Here is a 24,076-nt window from a genome sequence, read left to right as displayed (position 1 = left end):
ATTAACATCGTGAGAGTCCAAAAGTTATCTTACAGCTCAGTTTTCATCAAAAACAATAACAATCTATACAGTAGATTTTTTTTTTATTCCCTTATATTATAGAGCTGTTCAGTGTATTTGCAGTCAAAGACAAACAGAGGAAAAAAATAGACACCAGCTATTTGGTTTGCATCTTTTTTTTGTTTTTTGTTCTTGTTTGTTACCTAAATACAAAACTTTGTCACCCACTACTGATATTCATGTCCAGGATGGAACTTTGCTTACAAAGATGCCATTGTATGACAACAGATCTCTGTAGATTATCTGAAACAGACCAGCCACCACCCCAACTCCCACCCCGATCCCCCCTAAACCCAAACTCCCCTACGCGCCCCGGCCCGGGGCGGGCGCAGGAACATAAGTGCCTGAAAAACACTTGTCTGTCAGCAGGCGCCGCCACTAAAACGATCCTCTCTAGTCACTTTAACAAAACCAGGCCCCTAGAAACGAAAAGCGAAGAGAGAAAAGCCCCGGTTCGCCCCCCCAACCCTCCCCGTCCAGCAACAGCTTGAAGACACACGGCAGAGACAAAGAGGAAACGACGGAAATGGCTGGCAGGGGTGTGTGTGGGGGGGCCTTCGTGTGCTGCCGTTCTTTTTGACTTAGCCATGAGGCCGGCGCAGGTCAGATATTAAAATTGTGCTGTGACAGTGCTCGCCTAAAAGTTCAAAAAGTACTACTTTTTGTTGTGAAAAAAAAGGTGCTGTCAAAATCGTTTCCCAATTGTAAAAATCCCCCAAAAAGAACCAATTTCTTTCAACGCTAATGTGCAGCAAGCATGGAGGAGTCAGTCTGCTCCGACTGCCGGTTTCAAAGCATGCCATCGCCGCAGCATTATAGTACATCGGGGTGTGTGAGATCGTTGAGTTATGGCTCTTTGTATTCTAGTGTGGCTTCAGCACCGAACAGAGCGGGTTTTGTGCTTTGTCCCCAAAGTTCTCGTGAATTCCTCTGTGGCAACACGCAGTTGTGGTGAAGGGTAGAAAACTGTACATGTGATTGAACGAAGAAAAAGGGTTTGCATTGTTAAGGCATCTAGACTGCTGGTAAGGATTACAGTGGCAGAAAAAGAAACAGTATATAGATAGTAGATGTAAGCAGGCATAAATAACATAAAAGAAGGAACAAAGGGAGGAAGAAAGAGAACACAACAAAAGAATAAACCAAACATTTCCTTAAGTCTCTTGGTTTGCACACGCATACGCGCACACACACACACACACACACACACACACACACACACACACACACACACACACACACAAGGCAGTCACTCAAGAGATGAACCCATGCATATTATCAGATCAAGAACAGTATCCATCTAAAAGCCTCGAAGGTTCAAACAAAGATATAGATTTACAGTATATATTAATGTGTGTTTATATTCTTAAAAAAATCTACCTCAACCAAATACTCTGTAAAGATGCTACTTTTTTGCCGTACAATAAACATTTTTATAAGGAAAAAAAAAAAAAAAGAACAGATTTTGTTTTTATTAACTTACAAATAATACAAAAATAGACAATGGCATGGTTTGAATGAGAGAAGAACAGAAAAGGTTCATCAATGCAAAAAAAAAACCCACACAACAAAAGAAACAGTAAAAAAAAATCAATTAAAACAGTCACATTTAAATAGTGGGAGACAACAGTAACAAAGCAAAAGACTCTGTGACATGTTCAATTACTTGCATTAAACGTACACAACACAACTAAACGATGGTGAAAGTCAATGTACATACACAGGATAAATACATTATTTATAGAATATTTTACAGGACTCCCCCTTTTCTTTTTTTTCGAATCCAAATCCATGTTTTGCAGATGAGATATTGACAACACAGAAAAGAAAAAAATCTATTGTCTGTACTGAGAAGCTGCCATAAGACGTTTTAATGCTCACATCCCAAACTATAGCTATCGCGAAAGGAAACGAGATGCCAAATTTTATTTTATTTTTTTAAAAAGGAACAAAAGTCAACTTTTATTTAATATATACAAAAATATATCACGCTTTTTTTTTTTTTTTTTTTTTTTTTTTTGTTAAATTTGATAATTGCTAGGCTCCTTCAGTAACAGTGCTGGCTGGACGCGCGCATCCTCCGGCTTTTCAAGTCTTTACTAACATCTCCAACCGAAAAGAACAAAAAAGAAAAAACAAAAGGCAAAATCTTCACCTTTTCCTTCACACGATAAAGCAGAGAAAAAGCATATTGCAAACAGCTCAATCCTCACAGTTTTATCAAAAATTCATACAAACAAACAAAATGCGGAAGGGAACATAAAACACAGAAGGCGGGTGGGGGCATTTTTAAAGGACAACTCTTTAGATTTGTGAGAGAATTAGCAGCAAATATCGAGGGTGGAATTGGTTCTCTTCTACGATTTTCTTTGCGTTTTGTGTTGCAAAACGGCAGGAGTTGGTGGGTGGTGGGGGCGGGGGGCAGGGGAGGTGTGGTTTCCGTAATCAAACCCAAAGCTTCCAGCCATAAACATCAAGATAAATAAATGCTCTTTTCATGAGGTCAGTGTCACACTGTGGGCAAGCGATCAGTCTCTTTACACTCCATCCGACATGGTGTCAGAGATGCTACACTAATTCGACCAAAAAAAGGGGTGAAAAACCCCAAAAAACTAAAAAAAGAAACATCACAAAGGCTCAATATGTCCCCTTTATCTTCTTTATCTTCCCATTCCGATGAAATCCCATTGGAAAGGCCTGAGTTTTATAGTCCAGCGTCTTATCTTTGCTTCCTTCACTGAAGCTCTGGAGAGCAGCAGAGGCTCGCCAGGCTCCGCTACTGTGCCTTTTCCTCTCAACGCTCTCCCCAAAACTCTCCAGCTTCCCACATCCTCTACATGGGAGGAACAATCATCCCAGGGATTGCTGCTTGGCGAGAGAGAGAGAGAAGAAAAAAAAAAAAAAGAAAGGAGAAAAGTGGGGTAAAGGGAGGAAGAAAGGGAGAGAGGGGTCAGTCACATGATTGCTGGGTTTCATCTGTCATCAGAACAGTCGCATAACAGAAAGTCGCTCTGGCATCTGGCGAACAAAGACTTTTTTTTTTTTTGTCCTCATTATCTCTTCATTTCCAGGCCAAGGAATGAAAACATTTCTTTCTCCGCCGAGCCGCGAACTCGGTGTACGTCAACAACGCGGTCTGGCTATTCGCGGGCTCTTCGGAGCTGCTAGCAGCTAATTGTTAGCGGTTAAACCATGTAAGAGAAGTCTGTGTTTCGGAGAGCAAAGCAAACATGACGGTGACCACAGAGGTGATGAAATTAAACTTCAAGGAAAAGTAATATTTGAGTTTATCAGTTTGATTCTGACACCTTCCTCTGAGTTCCCTTTCCCCCTTTCTCATTCCCCCCCCACACAGAAGCCATCACAGGAAGGAATTTTTCATACAACATATTGGCTTCGTATTGATTCCCCACTCTCTCCCTTCAATCCACTAATTCCCTGGTTCTTCCATAAGAGTCTCTGGCTTGTTGGGATTAACAGAACTGTGTGTGTGTGTGCGTGTGTGATCAGCATGCGGTGGCCATTGGGTCTCGGGTCACTGTGGTCAGCGCTCATCAACGCCGCCAGAGGAAGCGAGGAAGTGCTTAGCTTGGGGCTCTGATAAAGATTCCCATCCATCATCTCTACCTCCCTCTCTCTCTCTTTCAGGATCTCAACACTGTACAACATCCTGCCTAGACGAATGGACAGTGAGTGTGCTGGATTCAGTGGAAATGGGAGAAGAGAATGACCTGCAGTGGCATTACAACCTCAACACTCTCCCCTGCCCCTCCCCAGAGAGACACCCGCTGGGGGCACAGGCAGGAAGCAGGAAGCAAAAACAGGAAATACAACACATATGGTGTGGCACAGTCACACTGACAAATCAAGACTTACAAAAACAAAAGCAGGGAAAAAAACAAAACAAATAAAGGCCGTGTGACATGTTGCAAATGACCAGCTGAAACGGTTCCGGTCAGAAATTTACACACACTCATCATCTGCATAAATGGCATACGTCATCATTAAAAGCCCCAAGCTCAAGAAATGAGAAGATGTAAGCTTCTGACCAGAAATGTAAGAATGTAGAATACAAAAAAAATATGGAGAGGAAGAAACGAAATAGAAGAATAACATACTTCAGGAGAAGGCCAGGCCCTGCAGAGAGCTGGCTGATGAGTACTTGCTAGAATCCACAAAAGACTGATCTAAAGAGGGGAGGAATAGTAGGAGGTTGCAAGAAAGGCAAAGAGAGGGACATCAAAGGGTAAAGAGGAGAAAGAAAGGGAGGATAAGATGAAGAAGTGTAAGTAAAAGTGAGAACCTGTTATTAGAGATGTACAGTAAAAGTAAAAAGGTAGTTCCTCTCTTGCTAATGGCTTCGCTTGTCAGCTCACCTTGCAGGCTGTTAGCATTAGCGCTGGTGCAGGTGGGAGGAGGTGAGTTCTGGGGCCGAACGACGGGGGCGAAGGCGCTCTTCTGCTTGACGGCGGCGGAGACCATGTTGGCCGGAGAGAAGGAGAAGATGCCGGAGGAGCTGCTGCAGTTGGACGCCAGGCTGGTTGAGGACGCCATGGTCGGGCTGGATGGGACGACTGAGAGAGGAGAAACGGGCAGGAAGGCGTGTTTATGTGGGACCATAGAGGGAGAATGGCAGGGAAGAGCAGACAGAGTTGAAGACAGAAACAGGGGGGTTAGAGAGAAGGCCGAGGGCAGAGGACAGGCAAACGGGATGAACAGAAAGGGGCTGGTCAATGGATGATGGCAGGAGGGATAACGTTTTGAACTCAGACTCAGATTGTTTTTACCAGCCTTGTATTTTACTGTGCAGTTACTTGGGTAATGGGACGTTTGTGGTAAACGCGAAAGCAAACAACCTAGAGCTCCCTTCCTTCTCTTCTAATCAGTCTGTTTTGGTGACTCATCCGGGGCTCAAAGGTTGGCGTCTCCTTAACTTCTCTGTAATGTTTTTGGAGCCGTTCACTTTAATATCATGTTTAATCCAGAAGATCTATGAGATTTCCACCCAAATCCAAGAGTCAGTTTGGTTTCAGCAATTACAAAATACAAGAGAATAGCATCTGCTCACTGGAAAAATAGATCGATTGAGACATTTGGTATCTTCACCGCAGTTGGAGCAGAGTTATACTTGCTTTGTTTGGGTTAAGTTCTGCCCCGGTGGCCGTCGCAACATTTCTGGTTGAAAAGTTTTAATTAAATGTTGGGATTTGCATAAGGACAACACATCTAAACACATATGTTTTGTTTTTTTTCCCCCCCAACATTCACATTTGTTGAATGTCTTAACTTTAATAATGTAGTGGTTGGTTTTGTTAATGTAACCACATTATAAAACACATTTTTTATTCTGCTTACTAGCTATTTTTTATTATCTGTTATAAAGCATCTTGCTATCTCTTAAGAAAAATAAATGGAGATCCAAAAAACACAAGTTGACATCACTTGCAGTATTACATAATTGTAATGAAAACAATAGGAGAGTGGAATAACATTGTGGTGTGGCCAAAAAATGCATAAACTGTCATGAATTGGTGAGTAAGAGGTGGTGAGGATGAACGCAGAGACCCAGGTTGTGATGAAGATGATGATGAATTTAATGGTAAATGTGGCTCAAAAAGGTCCAGATCAGGTGGCACGGCAGAGAGTTTAGCACACAGCTAATTACCGGTAGCAACTGATACAATGAGGACTGAAAACGAGAGCTAAATGCTAACCAGGACTATACAGTACAACTGGGGACCAGAGAACGTAAGACGTACGACAGAACTGACTTTAGACGAGGATCCGACAAGAGACAAAGGACACAGGTGGACTTAAATACACGGGAAGGGTAATCAGGAAAACTAGACACAGCTGGGAAGCAACCAACAGGACAGGAACAGGACTAAATACAGAAAACCCCAAAAAATAACTACACAGAAAATATAGAACACAACATAAACCATCCTAAATATAGTTAGAAATATGAATAAGCCTTCATCTGTGTATTTGGTTTCATTTTTAATTTCACAAATCAAACTTTGCTCCTTTATCTGGAGTGGGGACTGGTAAAGATGACCAAAAAGATTTGGTGAGTTGCTTAGATTTTGGTTTTAGAAATGTTTTTCTTTTTCTGACTGATCCTCCAGTAGAGGCGTCATGTACGAGTGATTCATTTCAAGCTCGATGGTGGAGCTCTGACTGCAGCTAGGAGGGACTGCCGTGTGAAGACTGGCCTGCCTGTGAGTGCTTCGGCATCATGTTCAATGAGCAGAGAGAAAAAAAAATGACAGGTGCTTTTACGTCAGAAAACATTGCTGGGTTTGTCACTCGTTCTTTTGAAAATGTGTCGCTTGAAGGGTTTTAATTATCACATCAAAGTGCCTAAGATGGCAATGCTGCTATGAAGTTCTTAAATAATTAGCAATAGCAAATATTTCATTTGGCGAGAAATTTATTAACAGCTTTAAAAATAAGAAAATCACTTTATAGATCATGTAGTTTATTATGCAAATTAATGAGCTGTCATTCATACAAAGTGTCCAATGTTTCTGAATATAGGTCATCAATGGAAATAAGCTGCTATGTTATTGATCAGAGTGCATTTTATCAGCTGCAAGTTAGCCAAAATTAGCAGTGATACCTTCACTGCGGCTGGTTTAAACCAATGATTCAGACCTCTTTAAACATAAACACTGACTTAAAAAAAATCACCCATTTAAAGTTTAAAAATAATGTAAAATATATTTTTATTGGTAAAACAGGAGCCATTAGGAACTCGAATATCTCAGGGCTTCATGCAGTCGTGTAGGTTTAATGGTAGAAAGATATTAGATTCAACAGCAGAGCAGTTTTGAACAAAGCTTCAAAAACTTTCGTGAAACTGGAATTAAACTGAAGCCTTCAGTTGTATTTACAAGAATGCGCAAAAATGAGCAACAAATAAAAAATACCGCCTCCACCTGCCCCATCCATTCATTTCTGCCAGGTTTGTCTTTTGTCTGCTAATACACTAAGAGCATTTTCCCCCTCAGTGACTTTACAATCAGCTGAGTCGTATTTCACCTGCCCTCTGAATCCTGCGTCTGCTTTTATTGTTGTTATTATCCAACACTTAGCTTTTATGGCTCTTCCTGACAAATCCTTTGCAATAAAGTCATAATCCATTTATGAAGGGGCCTAACTAATCAATTAATGAAAATTGGACCTACAAAGGCAGGCCGAGGGGCCATTGATTGAAAGTGTCTGTGTGGGGCCGATGAGCCTGTTAAAATACTTGTTAACACTCAGGAATCAAAGAGCTGAAATGGAATTGCTTCTCTAGCAATTAGTTTATTGATTTAATCAAGGGTCTTTAATGTAGGGGGTGAAAGTGTGTGCACAGAAGTGGGCCGGATATATGTGTGTGTGTGTGTATTTGGAAGGGGGGTGCTAGGTGATATGCTCTCCTGGCCAATAAAGCAGGGATTTGTGTTTGACTCTGCCCTTAAAGAAACAGATGACCCAGCTGAACTGTAATACTTCAGAGTCAACTCTTGATCTCACTTTTGTTTCTCAGTCTGTCTCAAAAACGTATTCTGTTACGTTGGAAATGACTGATTGGGTAGAAACCACAATGAGAATAATAATAACAATAACATCTTGATTCTTAATTTTTAATAAGAAGTGGAAATGATTGAGAATTAAAAGGGGGCAGAAGGTCATGCTGGATATGGAAATATTTTTTTTCTCTTCACTGCTTTCTTTAGTAAATACTTAAAATCGGGCAAGTTTGTCTTTCTGTTGCATTAATGAAGCTTCTTGCGCAACAATTTTGGGAGTCCAGAGGCCTACAAGTAGCTGTACAAACATGGTCACTCTTAATTTTTCTTCAGTTTCTCTTCTGTTTATGTCATACTAAAATACGAGATTTGTTTTCCCATCTCAATACTAATCTTTCTGCCACAACAATTTTGGGAGTCGGGTTTGGATTTCAACCAGACAACCATTTTGGATTCTTGTTTCTTTCCTTTTCTTTTGCTCCTTTTCTTTTCTTATCTTTATATATTTTTTGTATTGCAGTTTTTTTAGTTTGTTTTTGCTACAGATCTGGGGGCTTATCCAGGATTATTTTTTACCTATGACATTTTCACCGAGTCTTAACTAGTTAGCAGTCTAATCATGACCAGGATGGTTTATTTTCATTTTTAAAAATAATTACTGAAGTTTATGCCTCAATAATCTTTTTTTTGGGGGGGAGGTCAGTCTTTTCCCACCTCTGTAGATTGAAAGATGTGATGCATTTACTCACTAGCATAGGGCGAGTTGCCTGCTGATCCATTGAGGAAGTTGGGTGAAGTGCCCAGGGTTGCCATGCCAGAATTAGCGTAGCCATTCATGCTAGTGGAGACAGAGCTGTAGCTGCCCTGCTGAGGAGTGGAGCTGGGGACATAACCATGAGGGGACACACTGCTTGTACTTCTACTGAAACCTATGGACAGGGAGAAAAAAAAAGGAAAGACAGAAAGATTTGTGTTAGATGGTAAAGCAGATGGAGGGAAAATAGAGAAAGATTTCATGCAAGCCTGCCAAGTTCTCAACTCCGTACAAGACTGATGGATGCAGCAATATGAGCCAACAAGATTTCTTAAAAAAAAAAAAAAAAAAAAAAAAAAAAAAAAACTCTTACACAACATATGGCAAAGCGCAAAAGCAATGAACAGAGTGGAAGAAGAATGATATTAGAGATCCGACAACTGAAACAAGAGGCCTTTAACCCCACTGGCTCCCCTCCAGTTTTAGATGCATTGACAAGGCAATTAACACTGAAGTGCTTCCACAGCCTTGCTGTAATTTATAAAGAATGAAGCCTGTATTTCTGATAGGTTGAAGAGCTCCTTCTCTTGAAGGAGTGAGTACAAGGTGGACAGTGTAGTGAGGAAGACGATAAATAGACTTCTCAGGTTCAACGTGCTGACGCTGGAGGAAAAACAGCTGGAAGTGAAAGTATTTTTCTTTTTTCTCTTTTATTACCGTTGTCTTTTTTTTTTTTTTTTTTTCCTCCAGCGCACTACTCTTCCATAATTAGCATCCATTCTCCCCCATTCTCACCTCACATGATACAAGCTACGGTCTATGATATAAGCAGCTGACCTCCCTTGTTTGCCTCGTAGCTGCAGATGTTTCCAGATGAAGACGGAGGGCAGAAGAAGCTCTTTGGAATTATTGAGACGCGATCCAGAGGCAGGTCCATCCGCTCTCCTCTCGCTCCCCTGATACACGTGATGAATCACCACTGACTGCACCCACATCTCTCTCTGTCAGACAAGGGCCGACCCCAGTCTGATATACACACCCTAAGGGCCCACTCATTTTTCTCTATCGTACTCCATCCATGACTCTCTTTTTCTCCATTCCTCACTCTTTCACAGCCATTCTTTGCTCCTTTCGAGTCCCCCCACCCCCCCGTCGTTCCCACTGCCGCCCGCCATCCCCGCTCTCCTTCTCCTGTCCCGCATTTTAAAGGTTTTCTTCGATGCTCCACGCTCTTAAATCAACCCCCCGCTATATTTCCCACATGAAAAATAAAATTTCCATTGCACTACTCATTTTTACTATCCGCCTCAGAAAGAGGAAAATAAATTAGACTCCTGTCACTTTTCCCTCCGTGTCAGGCTTTAACCATTTCTCGCTGCGCTCCGCTCACCCTGATTGGCCGTTTGTGCCACCTCCGACCCGGTGAAGGAGTTTACGGCCATCATGCCGGCGTGGACGGAGCTGCTGCCCAGACTGGCGAGCTGGTTGTGCCCCCGTGGCACTGTCGTGTAGAGGGCCTCTGCGATGTCCGCCGCTCGTTTTAGAATCATCTCCTAACCAGCAGGAAGAAAAACAAACCAGCTCTGGTTACTAATAGGAAAGGAATTAGACAATTATTACAGTGGTAATTAGAAAGTGCGCCCTCTTTTAATTATACAGTCTTAAATCTCAGCGCGTAATAGAAATGAATCAGTTTTTGCCAGTATGTAAAATGTTTATAATCTAATCTCAAATGTAAAAAAAAAAATAAAATAAATCACACATCATCTATTTCAAAAAACCCACAAACTTCACTTTTGACTTTAGAATACTTTGGTATACAGTGAAATAAACCCAAATCATCACACATTCATCACCGTGCTTAAAGGCTAATAAGGGATATTTGTGCTGATATTTCGAGTTTCTACTTCTCTAATCACAGAACCGTCAGTCATACATCAACATTAGTTTTATTTGACCAATGGAAATTCTTCCAGAAGTCTTTTGTTCATTAATATTCAATGTTATTTGTTTAGGCTTGTTGTGATTTTACTGTCATTAGCTCTTGAGTTTCTCTGAGCTTTCTGAGTTTCAAATTGGCAACAGCTTCAAATGTTTTCCCACAAATCCAAGCGAAGCTGCAACATCATATCTAGTTTTTGCCACATGCTTTTGTATTTTAGCTTGATTCTTGTTCATATTTAACGGTCCTTTACGTCAATATGGAATCTGCTGTCTGTTTCTGTCCATGCATTTTAAATCAGCAAAAAATCAGATTGTTTTTATGGAGCCCTCATACGGCATGGCATTTTCAAAGTATCAAAACAAACAAGCAAACAAACAAAAAAAAGACAACCTTTTCACAATTTCATTATATTAGCGCAATAATTTGTCTTTCTTAAAAGCAACAAAAAACATGACTTTTCCTCCCAGTTTTGTAAAGTTCATATTTCATCACTCCTGTCTGCCATCTAAAGTTAGTTTTCACTTTACTTCTTCAGCTTTTCTCCTAGTCTGTGATAACAGAGATGAGATATTCCCATTTGCACCACATCTAGCGTGAGACACCAGTCTTGTTATCACAGTACGATAACAATCTCACTATATCACATTATTAACGCAAAATCTTTTAAAAAGTCTAACGACTTTTTAAAACTCCCATTGAAAATGCAAAGCAACAACAATTTCTATTTCTGGTATTGGCATTACAGTTCTAATGCCAATACCTACAATATTTCTTTCACTCTTTGTTTTCTATGCACTGACTTAAGCAAAAATAAGTCAGTGCATATTTTCCACTCCAGTGGAAAAATCCACTAAAGTGTTTGGTGTGGAGAACAATCTGCCTTCTAGCTGCGTAGAAAATGGTAGTTGGTAGTTTAGTCAGGATATATGTGTAGGTAACTAGCCTGCAGTTGTCTGCTTTATAGCATTGGAGTGGCAAGTCGTTCACTCTTAGTAGTCCAGGCCATGACTCTCCATCAGAGAGAGCAAAGAAACAAGTGGGGGAGGGGAGGAGTGGGTTAGCATTTCTCCCTGCTAACCCTAAATCTCTTCGAAACTTTCTTTGGTATCTGATTCACAGGAAATTAAACAAGAGAAACTGTGTGAAAATCAACATTCCTGCAGTTTAAGGTTCTTTTAATGAACCATTAAAGTAAGGAAGGGACCGGCGTTTTCTTTGGCTGTATGGAGTAAAGAGTAACGCAGCGCTGCCTTTCCCCCCACTTTCACTCAGCTGGCTGCGGAAGGCAACCAAACCTTTCCATGCTTCCAAGACAAACAAACGAGCCTATCAGGAAATATTTACAGTTGCGGAAAAGATGGGAAGTCATGTCAAGGAAGCTGAACGAGCACCATCCACTTTTATGCTAAAAGTAATTAGATCATATTGTATTTCAATTTTATGCGTAAATACAAGAATGCCATGAAACCACGACACGTCTCCTTTAGGTTATCGTGAGAACCTCAGATCGTCGTATGGATTCTTGTGTTTTTGTGTAAGTGTGGTTGTGTCACCTGGTTATTGTGAGGCATCCCGTACAAGGCTTCCACCAGGTCGGCGGCTCTCTTTAAAATCACCTCCTACATGCAAACAAATAGAGAGAAACAGAGAGAAACAGAGGGAGAGAGAGGAAGGGGATTGATCAGGAGCGTGACGGCTCAAAGAGTTCAGTCACTTTTATTACGTTTCACTTCTTACATTATGCTGTGAATGCAGAACAGAGTGGCAAAGAGAGGAGGGGGGGGGAGAAGCAGACAGAGGCAGGGTGAGGAAGAGAAATGGGCCTATCCCAGCACTTTGTTACCAGCCAGGGCAGTTTGGGAGAGGAGAGGGAAGATACTGTTATCAGTGAATAAAACATGAGCCTATATCTCTCTATCAGTCAACCATCTTCTGCATCTACTCCCCTCCTTTTTTTCTTTTTTATTTCTTGTCACTGATGGATCGTGACTCCGGTGCGCATGATCACGCATCAATTTCATTTAACACAACATATCATCAGGTTGACGGCTACACAACCACCCCCAGTCAGTGGCAACACTCTCGTCTCCTGGCCTGTATTAACCCCGGTAATGATCCGAGTGAATGGCCCCCACATCCACTTTGTGTGATAAATGTAGAACATCATTGCTCAGGTGAAAACCGCCGAGCGGAATTTCCCACATCAAACATTTATCCTAACGCAGTGTTACCGCTCCCCCCCCCCCCACCACCGCCGCCGCCGCCGCCGCCGCCGACCCCCTCTCTCTTCTCTCCGTCTCTATTCCTTTCCCCTCCCTGAGTGGATGAGTGTGTGACTCCAGGCAGTCGTTATATATGTGTGTGCATGTGATGGAGACACCTACAGCCCTACAAAACCCTTTTTAAAAGTTAATGTGCCGGGGCCAGGATATATGCTGGAGGTGCGACAACCAGAAAATTGCAGCCCCCGCCCCTCCGCCCTCCCCGCCTCCCTCTAGTTTCTTTCTCTCCCTCTTTCTTTTCCACACACACGCTGTGCGTTATACTCTCCTGAGTGTATCCCTCGCTGTGAACAAGCCCCGAAGCATGTGTGCTCTCTGTTCCGTGACACACCGCCTTTCAATCAGACCTCATATCAAACTCCCCCTCCCCTCCACCCACCACTCCCACACACACACACACACACACGCATACGCGCAGCCGCACACATGTGGAAGCTGTCGAGCACGCCCGAGACATGACGAGAGGGTCAGCAAAGCAATAAAGATTGTAGAGCGCTGTCCGAGGTGCTAAATTCACTCAATAATGGGAGCGCTGCCTCTGTGTTAACCTCCCATTACTAGCACTATCTTGGGGGGGGGAGGCGGGGAGGGGGAGGAGGGGGAGACCAGAGAGGAGGCCTGCTTCAGGTGATTGAGAGATGTAGAGGCCCTAGGAAGGTAAGTGGTTCTTTAGTATGTATGCGCCGCTCTTCGCCTTTCCTTTCTCTCTGCTTTTCCTCCACGCCACACGCCTCCCAGGGATTGCTAGATAGGTAGATGGACGGATGGAGGGGAAAGAGAGGGATGAGGCAGAGGGGAAGAAGAGGGGGGAAATGAGGGAAGTGTGAGGCATTAGGACCCAACCAGATCTGCAGCTGGAGTGTTAACAGTGTTCCGGGAGGACACGTGAGCGCTCGGTCACTTAACGTCTGCACATTCACCCCCCCACCCCACATCCCCCCCGCGCCCTCCCTTCCCCACCTGTGTCTCCAAACTACTTTCTTTCGTCTCCCTCTTCTATTAATCACTCTCTCGTGGTCCTGCGCCCCGTCTGTGCCCATCAGCCTCTCGTTAGCCGGGGATCTGTCCAGTGGCTAAACGCGATTAGGCCGAGCTCCAGAGTCGTTCTGATAAACAGATAAATGTGGTTAGCTCTGCCGCTGTAAGGGGAGACCATTTCCTGGGCGCAAGGGTCTCTTCCCGTAAAGTCAGGCCCACAGAGACGTCAACAGGAAGGGGAACCTGATCCAGAGCAGAGCCTGGCCCCCGTCTGGAGGGCCGGTCACTCATTAGCAACACCCAGACGCCCACAGCTTCTGCTGAACTCCATGCAGTCCAGCTACCTAGTCGCTCTCACAGTCTGGCTATTACCTACAGCAGAGTGTGCCTGTCTGAACCTGGTTTTTATATTCTTGTGGGGACCTATTTCTGTCTACAATACAAGCTATTTTTGGGTTAAGTTTAGGGCTATGGTGTGAATTGACTTTTGGTTAGGGTTGGGCATGTGATGGGTAAGGTTAGGGTAAAAGTTAAGCTGTAGAAAATGAATGGAAGTCAATGTAAAGTCCCCCCAAGATATGAAAACACCACTGCATGTATGTGTGTGTGTGAGGTGTCTGGTTGCTTGCTCCCCTTTTAACATGCTCAGAGTAAGCTTCTTCATCCCTTTACAAACTGACAAAGGAGGTTTGACAAAGAAACCGTGCCTTGAAAAATTACTCACACCTGATACGACATTACTTATACCTATGAAGTTTAAGTGAAATAATACATCCTGGTTTTTCAAAGTAAAAGTTACACTCCTAAATAAAAAGTATTGCAATAATTGCTTCTAAGATTCACCTGATTGTGATGCGTTAAACAATGGGACAGTTTAGATCAAAGTGTATGAATGACTCAGTTTAAGTCCAAACCTAAAGGCACTTGAGAATTTGTGAAAAAACTTGAAAACTGATCTTTTAAGACCCCGTCTTTTCAATCAGATTGAGTGCAAACTATTGTGCACAAGAATGAACAAACCTTTTAATAGCTTTAATCGGACAAATGTGCAAATTTTCAACTTCTATGAATACTTTGTCGAGACAATGTGACTGTATGTAGATCCAGAAGTTGCCTGCATGTTCCCCTCTCCTGCCCAACTGAGATGATTGAGGCCAACAATTGGGAGAAGTGTGGTCAACAAAGTGTTATTACCTCAATAAAGGCGCAAATCAATAGCTCTGAAATGAACAAGCGGGCCTGCCAGCTACCGCTGTTCATTTAGAAAGGAAAGAGACACCACCAAGTGAGGGAGAACGAGACGGAGTGGGAAGAGGAGACGGATGGATGGATACAAAGACATTTAGAGAGATACGGGGGGTTGATAGGCTAAAGACCCGAATTCAACGGGACAAGTCGCGCATCCACCAGACACTCCGCCAGGATCAGCAAGGAGTTCTTTATCTTCCCTCTTGCATCTACCTGAGCTCTTCATCCCTACCTCCTGGCCACTTCCCTCCACCCGGTGCACATGTGCGCGTGTGCACTTCTTTTAGTGTGCGCTGCTCTTGTGGATGTGTGCTGGAAGTAATAAAGTCCACCCGGGGTTGACTTCGATCCACTGACCCAGCAGGAGGTAGGACTGGACAGCTATGATGGATCACCTAACCTGCTTCTGCCTCAGCCTCCTTTCTTCCCTCTATTCCTCTTTTCCTCCCCTCACCTACCCCTCTTTGCCAGTCTAAATGACCTTACACTCGGTGGAAGAATAAATGGAGCTGCTTTTTGTTTGTTGTTCCTGTTAATTATCTCCGTCTGCGGAAAATCTCCATAAACAGTCCCCGGCAAAAGCATTCAGAGCTGTTTAACTTTTTGCATTTTGTCCTGTTAGAAGTTATTTCCATTTTATATTACAGACTAACACTAAGTGGTTCACAGATGTGAAGTTGAAGGAAAATGGTACATAGTTTTCAAAAAAACAAACAATCAAAATCTTTAAAAAATATGGCATAAGATATGACCTCGACTGAAACACCTTTCTCTGAAATCACAGTTGACATATTTGCTCACTCTTTAAACTCAGTCAGATTGGTCGCCATTTGACTTAAGTCTGGACTTTGATTGGACCGTTCTAATCCCACTTTTTTATTGTGGGGTTGCTGGCTCCTATCTCAAGTGGCCATTAGGCGAGAGGTGATGTTAAATCTCAATTAAGTGGCCAGTTCATCACAGGACAACACTGAGCAATACAGGACAAACAACTACGCACAATGACCAATTGACCCAGCAGTCACATTTTGAACTGAATATTAGTTTGATCACTAATATTCTCAGAATCACTGAGATTTAACAACAGAATTTAAACTGACAATAAATTACAAATTGGTGGGACTTTAAATATCCAAATGTTCCAAAGGGTGACTTATTAAAAGGTGTGAGGGTGAAGTGGTCTGAACAAAAAGCATGCCAAACTTTTTAAATTTTAGATTTCTGTGTAACCTTAACTCCTCGTGCACAACTGTGTTTTTCTATCACAGAAAATCCCAATAAAATAAAAACTTCAAGGGATAAGAACAGTTATGAAAGGAATTGCTCCATGTCACCTCGTGCATTCTGTAGTCTATCCTGCATGTTCGACTGTCTCCGAAGAACTAACTGCACGTGAGGACACACCGCCCTTTGCTATTTCTATGAAACTCAAGATGTTTTCAATACATCTCATGTCTTCCAGTTATACCACGTCAAACTCCTGTGGAATCATTTCACTGGGCAAGCAGTGGAAGGACGGTAACACGAGAAGAGTGGAGAGGCGCCGTACCTTGGGTAATCGCTCCTGGTCTCCAGGGTGTCTGGGGATGACCTTCTGTAATCTCTGGAAGCCGTAGTCTATTGTTGGCTCGTTTAGTGCTGAAATAAAAAAAAAACAAACAAAAAAAACAAAACAACACATAAATAAAGCTTTAAGTCTATGACTCTTGATAAGAAAAAACACACAAGGTTTAGCCGAGAAACATGACAGGACGCGTCCCGGACACCTGACTTAATCGAGCGAGAACGTGAAACCAAACGTGGCACAAACGTAGGTATTCTCCGCAAGCTCTGGTGTGTGTCTTTGTTAGCCTGTGATGTAATGAATCTCTCTCTGTCTCCTGCTTTGGTGGTTAATAAAAAGACTGTCAGGAATCATGCGGGGGTGAATACATTTGTGTGCATGACTGTCTGTGTGTGTGTGTGTGTGTGTGTGTGTGAATCTTGAGGTCTTGCGTTGATCAGCGACTAATATAAGCAATTACAGAGCTTGGTTCCAATATAACAAAGGCTTGATCGCTCCGGGGAACAAGCTAAACACATGCACACACACACACACACACACACACACACACACACACACACACACACACAACACACACAGAGTGAGCTCATCCTGACGGCAGGGAGAAAGCACTCTCTCTGCATGCTGTGGTCGTGCAACGGTAATTGAATATGAGAAGATTTACCATGAATATTTAAACATTAGAATAAATACAATGAAGATCTGAGGCATACAGTACAAACACTTCAGAGGAGGACTGCTGCTGGATAAGTGCTCTCTCCACATAATTCATTCCTAATGTACTGTCTCTGCCTTTCTCCCTGTCTCCCTGTGCTTCCGAACAGTCTTAGCTCTCTCCTGAGCCGCCTTGGAAGTCAACGTGAGGTCTTGTCTACTTTTCAGGGGAGCGTCCCTCCCTTCGAGGTTGCTGCGTCTCAGTCGCCCGAGTGCGCTCGGGCTCGTATTTGTGCCAGGAGACAAAGAAAAGCTACTATTATTCGCTGGGAATTGCCTTGGTGCGTTTGTCCCATCCGTCTGTTTTCCCTGTGGGTCGCAGCTTGGATGTTTCCTGAGGGCTGATGCCTCACTCGCCTCACATCTGAGCAGCCAGGCTGACTAGGCGGCCCCAAGAAAAAAAAAAAAAAAAAAAAGGCCCCCAGAGGGTATGAGTACAAGCTGTCCTGCTGGACCTCTAGTGATTTCACCATTGCTTCACTCCTATACACGCAACCACACACACACACATACACGTGCACACGCACACACACACACACTCTTGAACCAAAGACAGGAGCCAGAGTAGGTGATGCTCTCCTTTGGCAACACAAACATATTTGGACAGCTCTCCCTGTGGACTGCTCCCAGTAATCCATAAGAGTGAATGAAAGGAAAGGTGAATAGCTAGAAGCAAAGACGCCAGAGGGAAGAAAGAGCAAAAGTCCCGGTGCCAGGGGCAGGCTCAACTTCCCAAGAAGGACGCACATTAGAGGCTGCATGATCCGACGGATGAAACAAAACACAATGACACGATCGCATGCAACAAATACGGCGTGAATTATTGCCGGGGACAAATATTTGACATTACTTCCCCCATTGTCTGATCTCCGCAAAGCCTAAAGGAGGATTTTCCCTGGATTAGGACCCACCAGAGTCGGAGGAGAAAAGAGTGTGTGTGTGGGGGGGGGATTGTTCCGGCAAAATCCTCTGTTTTGTCTCAAAGGCTTTTGTTTTTATGATGAATTTTTTATCAGTTCTGCTCAATGTGCCAAATGAGCCTCGAGTGAACAATAGCATAAAAAACCCTAGGACATACAGGATACCCCTATTACAAATAAAGACACAATTTTGGTAATTGAGAGAGGAAACTATATTGTCTCTGCTCGTTTTCAAGGGCCATAAACCAGAGAAGGTGTGTGTGTGTGTGTGTGTGCGTGTGTGTGTGTGTGTGCGTGTGTGTGTGAGGGCGGGGGAGACGAAGCACTTCGCTAACTACTTTTGCTTCATCTCTTTAGGGATTATTTGTCGCCTTTTTTATGCCCTTACAGGTGCATCTGCATGAATTAGAATATCTTTGAAAAGTTCATTTTTCTCAGGAATCCAGTTCAAAGAGTGGTAGCCTTTTACTAATGTGTTGCACAGAAAGTGATTCAGATCAAGCTACTATTTCTGTACATTTTGATGGCCAAAAATTGAATTCCTCAAAATATTTGAAGATCACATAAGGTAAATAAAAATGAGTTTTAATACGTATATTTCATGATATGCACAGAAAGGGAAAACACTGCTGACTTGACCGTTGTCCAGCCAGCATTTTGTAAGCACCCCTCATAAGGAAGGCATCCCTTAAAAAGGTATTGCTGAAGAAACTAGTTTCACTTTACGCTCTCCTTGAAAATGGTTGGGAAAATGTTCATGTCTTTACTGTAGCAAGCCTTTATTGACATATTCTCCTGAATAACTTCTGATTAAAATCAAAATGTTGCTGTCTACAAGTCTCCTGTAAAACATATCCTTCACAAACTTGAAGTTATCATACGGGCTCCCGCTTTGTGACTTTTCACAGGAAAAAAAAAAAAATCACTGGTTTCTTCCTATACCACGAAACTCTCACTAAGAAAACTCCTTCATATGTACAGTAATGACTTAATACCAATAAGAATAGTTGATGTTTAAGTTTCATTTGGTCACTCTTCTTCACTTCCCCCTCTGAAAAATTCTTTGATAAAAATCGTCCAACAAAGCTGCACCTTTTGTTCAGCGGCTTGGTTTTATTATGTGACTATATTTGCTATTTACTTTCGTCTTTTCTGGTGTTAATAGTCTAAAATTTTTCTCTCTTTTGTTGTATAGTATGGTGTAATATTGTTCTTTTCCAGCTCTTTAATGTTAAAGAGAATTGGTTCTCAGTCGATCCGGTTGGATAGGTGAAAGATTTCTTTTGTTTGTTTTTTTGGACAATGAAATTAATTAACTTTTCAGTGATAATCTTGCAAAGATGAATGTAAGATCTATGTTCAATATCTTACATTTTGCAGCAGAAGTTAGTGCTAGAAGAAAAAAACAACAACTCCTTCTTTGCTTGAAAGAAAAAAAAAAGGAGTGGTGGGCTTCTGCACTCCGGGATTCAAAGCTCCCACTCTCCCATACAGGTATATTTATAATCCTTAGCTGTCGCTCTCCAGAAGAGCAAATCAAAGCCAGTAAAACATAACTGCCATAAATAAATGAATAGATGAGCAACAGCCCTGGACTGGAGGGATTCACCTAGCAATCACCCACATCAGATCAGATCAATGCTCATGGAAATTTCATGAAGCCTAGAATCCACATCGCTTCATATTTCACTATAATAACCCACAGAGCCGCAGGGGGAGTGCGTACGAAGAGGTGAGGGTGGGAAGGGGGGAAGGAAGGGAAGGAAATAAAGCCAGGGTGTTGAGGGGGGAAGTGGGGGGACTGGAGAGGGAGGCATAGAGAGGGTGAATATTGGGTGCGTACGGAGAAGGTGGGAGGATAATTGAGAAATCAGAGCAGTCCAGTCGTCCTGGAAGCTGAAAAGTCAGCGCCCGGTTGCCCCGTCTCCGCGGCTTGTGTCACAGCGCTGTGCGTGCCGGGAGGTGAGTGGGTAGGGTAGTTGCAGGGTTAGGTAATTGGCTCTGAGGCTTGATGTTAACACCTTAACAGGCCCTCAGACGGCGGGGTAAGGAGCTGATCATATCACAACCTTCTGTTTCTCTCTCCCTCCTCCCTCCCCCTCTCTTCGCTCCCTGTCCTTCCCTCCCCTCTGCAGTCTCCCGTGCTCAGGTGTGATCTCATAAGCGCTGCTTGGCGATCGATGCCGCCAGTGGCAGGGGGTTCAATAGCCCTGAATTACAGCTTCATTTCTGCCCCCATCCCCTCCTTCCCTCCCCTCCTTTCCTCCTCCTCACACAGATGAGAGCTGCCCACTAACACCCCCATCCCACCTCCCCCTTTGCCTTCCTTCTCACTCACACACACTCTCACACACACACACACACACATAAGAAACACCCCCACCAACTACTCACAATCCAGATCAATACCTTACAATCTAATTTTTATCCATTTTTCCATAAACCCTGAGATTGCGTTTATTTGCAGAATCCGACAAGCTAAATAAAGCATCGCTTGAACATGTCAGGGAGACTAATGCGTGGCTGGAAATTCATACAGAGAAAACAGATGAGTGGAGCTTTTCGCTCCTAAAGGAAGGGAGAGGCTGAGCCCGACGGGAAGAGAGAGAGAGAGAAAGAGGGGTGGGGTGGGGAGGTGGGAAAAGATGGAGATTCCACAAATCAATGGAGGTGAGGACGCTGCTAGAACGTAAGCCCTAATTATCTGTTGCAAAAAGTGCATGTCGACAGTTAACAATACCTGACAGCTAGGAGCCTCACAGGGAGAATGCAAATTTAAAAAAAAAAAAAAAAAAAAATCCAGATAGAAACTGTGCGCTTGAATTAAGACATAATTATAAAAAAAAGTAAGAAACCTTTCCCTCTGGTGAAGGCTGCTCATTTTCAGCAGGGTATAAAATAATCTACATCCAAATTCATTTACATCATCATCATGGAGCAGATGTTCCCATAATAAGAAGGCAGCATGCTAAAGAGGGAAGACAAGCCACATGGTGCAGAAAATTAATCTCAATCTCAAATAGAGGTGTGAGTTTTGTTGCAGTTAGGCACCAGGAATGTATGCGGCTCCCTCGGCTGGCCCGGTTTCCAGCAGCTGTAAGACTGGGCCGGTTTAATCAACAGCAGGCATCCGCCCAAGCTCAATAAAAGGCAGCATTCACAAATAGGAGCGGGACGAGTAATTGACCACCTCACGGTCGAACCCGGCTTTTATTGCCAGATGACATGTGCGTCGTCAATGCGCTGTGGAGGCATCGCGAGTTTATATGTGAATGTGTTTATCTGCGGGATGTTATCTTTAGTCATGCATAAAAAATAAATAAATAAATAAAATCCTGCATATTTTCTGCTGAAAAAGTTGCATCAAATTAATCCAAGCTTTCCCTGGTTTGATTACGAAGTGAAACCTTGTATTGACAGCGCTTTGGAAAAGCATTCATGCCACTAGGACCTTTCCGATGTTACAATTACAAGCTTTATTATGCTTCCTTGAACTAGTTAGAGCAGGTCGCTGAGTGACACAGAACATGTTCATTGTAACGTTTTCATAAAATCATTCTCAGATAATACAATTTTAATTGTGCCTTTCAGAATTAGCTGTTTTTGGGGCCTCCTGTCACTTTAAATTCAAGCAAGCTGCTGCTGGCCACGCCCACTCAACATGTACATTTGCACTTCATAGCATATTTTTTTCTTTTTTAAGGTTTTACTGGCTCTAGTGGCCTTTATTTGATAGTTAATTGACAGGAAAGTTGGTAATGAGAGATGGGGAAAGACATGCGGCAAAAGTTGCCAGGCTGTGAATTGAACCTGAGACAGCTGCATCAAGGACTAAGGCCTCCATACATGAGTTGTGCTTAACCCCTGCGCCACCACAGCACAACCTTCATAGCATCTTTGACCCTGAGTCGGATCCAGGAGCAGAAGAAGTGAAGCCTCCAGCACAACAATCAGAAACAGCAAGTTGTTTATGAATTGCAAGCCAACAACAAAACACTTGTCTTTTCCAGCAGCCATTGCAACCGGCACACAGAAAGCTGGGTTCACCTGCGGTTTCTGCTAATTGTGATTGAGAAACGACTCGTTTTCCAGACACCTACAAACATCAACTTCAGCTAAATATTTTACTGTTAAAATTTATGAAAAGGGAAAATGTGGCATATATTTATATTCACCCCTCTTTAATCTGATACCCTTAAATAAAACCCAGTGTAACAAATTGCCTTTAAAAGTCAGGTGGGAACATATGTTGATAGCACAACTTTTATTTGTGAACTCCATAAATGTGGCCTTAAAAAGTCTTGTTTTCCAAAAGCCACATAGGTAATCACTCAAAGATTGATCTGGTCAGACTAAAGTCAACTGTGTAAACACCATGCCTGCAGGTAAACATGGTGATGGCAGCATCATACTGAGATGAAGCTTTTCCTAAGCAGGCAAATATGATGAGAAAAATGAAGGCGCTGAACTCATGGCAGTTCTTGGAGTAATCCCGTTTAAAGGCTGTAAGAAACTTGAATCTCAGTCAGAGGTTCACTTTTTATGAAGAGAGCCACCCTAGAAATACACCACAAGTCACAATGGAAAGCATTTTCATGAGGTGGTGTGGCCCAGTCAAATCCTTAAACTAAATTCAGCTGAGAGTCCCTGGTAAAATTTGAAAATCTTGCCACAGTCTCAATATCCAGTGAGAGGAATGTTGTGAAAGAAAAATTAGGGGGATGTATTTCATAAGCATTTCATGCAAATTTCCAATAAAATACAGCAATGTTCACTATTATAAGGAGACAAAATGCGGAAAAGTTCAAGGTCTGCGAATGCTTTCGCAAGGCACTGAGACCTAGCGTTATTTTGGAGTTTGTGAGAGCATCTTCATGCTTGCATCACACCCCTTGGCATTATCTATGCTTCCCAACAGAACATGCAGTGTTCTAAAATGACAGGCAACTGACTGCCTGAGCCTCCTCTACTCCTAAAACTAATTTAGAGCTCAGAAGGCAGAAGCTCCGCAGAGACGGGGAAAGGATGTCAGCGGCAGCTGGTTTAAATTCTCTTCTTGACTTTTGTCTTTTTTCCTCTCGCTGTCCCCGCTCCTCCTGGCTGCAAGCTGACTGATGTTTCCACCACACCTAATCTGCACTCATTGCTGAAAAACCACCCCTAATGTTTGCGTGGACGCGCGTGCATGCGCGTGCGCGCGCGTCACCGGCAGCCCTTAATGTGAGCCAGCAGAGCCTTTTAATATCAGCAGAAGCCGAGGTGGAAGCGGCACACAGACAAGGTTGCATACTGAGGAGGGAGGGGGATTGCCTTTTCAACGACACGGGCGATTCATCAACTCTCCCAATCTGAGGCCGGCATTCCAGCCCTGCACACAAGAACGTGTGGACACGTGGGTCCTGCTGGTGGAGCATTATCGCCTCGTATTGCATGGAGAAAAGAAAAGGGAGCGCTTCCTTGATGAATGTTGCGACGACCCAGTGAAGAGGTGATACTCAAGCCAACATGGAGTTGCATCTGTACCCAGAGGAGGAGGAGGATGTAGATGGAGGCAAGGGGGGGGGCAAGCAATGACCTGATAATAAGAGAGGGGGATTAGGGAGAGCTCTCAGCCCCAGAGGTGGGTAAGGCAGAGGGCAGAGAGTGGAACAGAAGAGGGATAAAGGGATAAAACGACAGAGGAAGAGCAGGGATTGAAAAAAAAAACAACAACATTCTTTTATTCTTATCAGTGGATAGCTTAATTGCCTTTGATGATTCTAATTGAAGCTTTTGGAAGTCTAATGACAGAGGAGTCCTCAGAGACGGCAGGAAACACATTACTGTAATAGCTTCTCAGCGATTCTCCTCTGCACCCAAAGTTCCCTCAGTTGTCCCGTCTATCCAGAGCGACAGTCCAATTTTTGTCCAGCTGGTGGCTCTAGCTGCGTGCTGGAGTATCGATAATCATGCAGCGGAAGGTGTGCGGCAAAGAGAAAACACAAAGAAAGGGGTTATGAGGGTAGCATGTTTGCAAAGCAGCAGTAGCAGCAGTATTGGGTATGTGTTGACTTAATTAGGTCTGTGAGCTGCTCGCTTTCCTCTCCTCAGC

General features: G+C 43.2%; 1 protein-coding gene across 3 annotated transcripts in view; it reads right to left on the bottom strand.

Moving 5' to 3' along the window:
- Nucleotides 1-1,842: 1,842 nt before the first annotated feature.
- ebf1a (EBF transcription factor 1a) overlaps nt 1,843-24,076 on the bottom strand; it is a 78,007-nt gene continuing 55,773 nt past the window's right edge. Inside the window, exons 11-17 of one of the 3 annotated variants that reach the window (XM_015045579.1) lie at nt 16,337-16,425; nt 11,833-11,898; nt 9,725-9,887; nt 8,330-8,509; nt 4,437-4,634; nt 4,179-4,247; nt 1,843-2,925 (exon numbers count right to left, since the gene is read on the bottom strand). In XM_015045579.1, the coding sequence (XP_014901065.1) occupies nt 4,180-4,247; nt 4,437-4,634; nt 8,330-8,509; nt 9,725-9,887; nt 11,833-11,898; nt 16,337-16,425 (764 nt within the window). In that variant the 3' untranslated portion in view covers nt 1,843-2,925; nt 4,179. The other 2 variants (XM_015045581.1, XM_015045582.1) reach the window with 2 other exon arrangements.

Source organism: Poecilia latipinna, unplaced genomic scaffold, assembly GCF_001443285.1.
Source record: "Poecilia latipinna isolate Pla-1442-1.1 unplaced genomic scaffold, P_latipinna-1.0 Scaffold733, whole genome shotgun sequence".
Classification (NCBI taxonomy): domain Eukaryota; kingdom Metazoa; phylum Chordata; class Actinopteri; order Cyprinodontiformes; family Poeciliidae; genus Poecilia; species Poecilia latipinna.
This window is presented reverse-complemented; position numbering and strand designations above follow the sequence as displayed.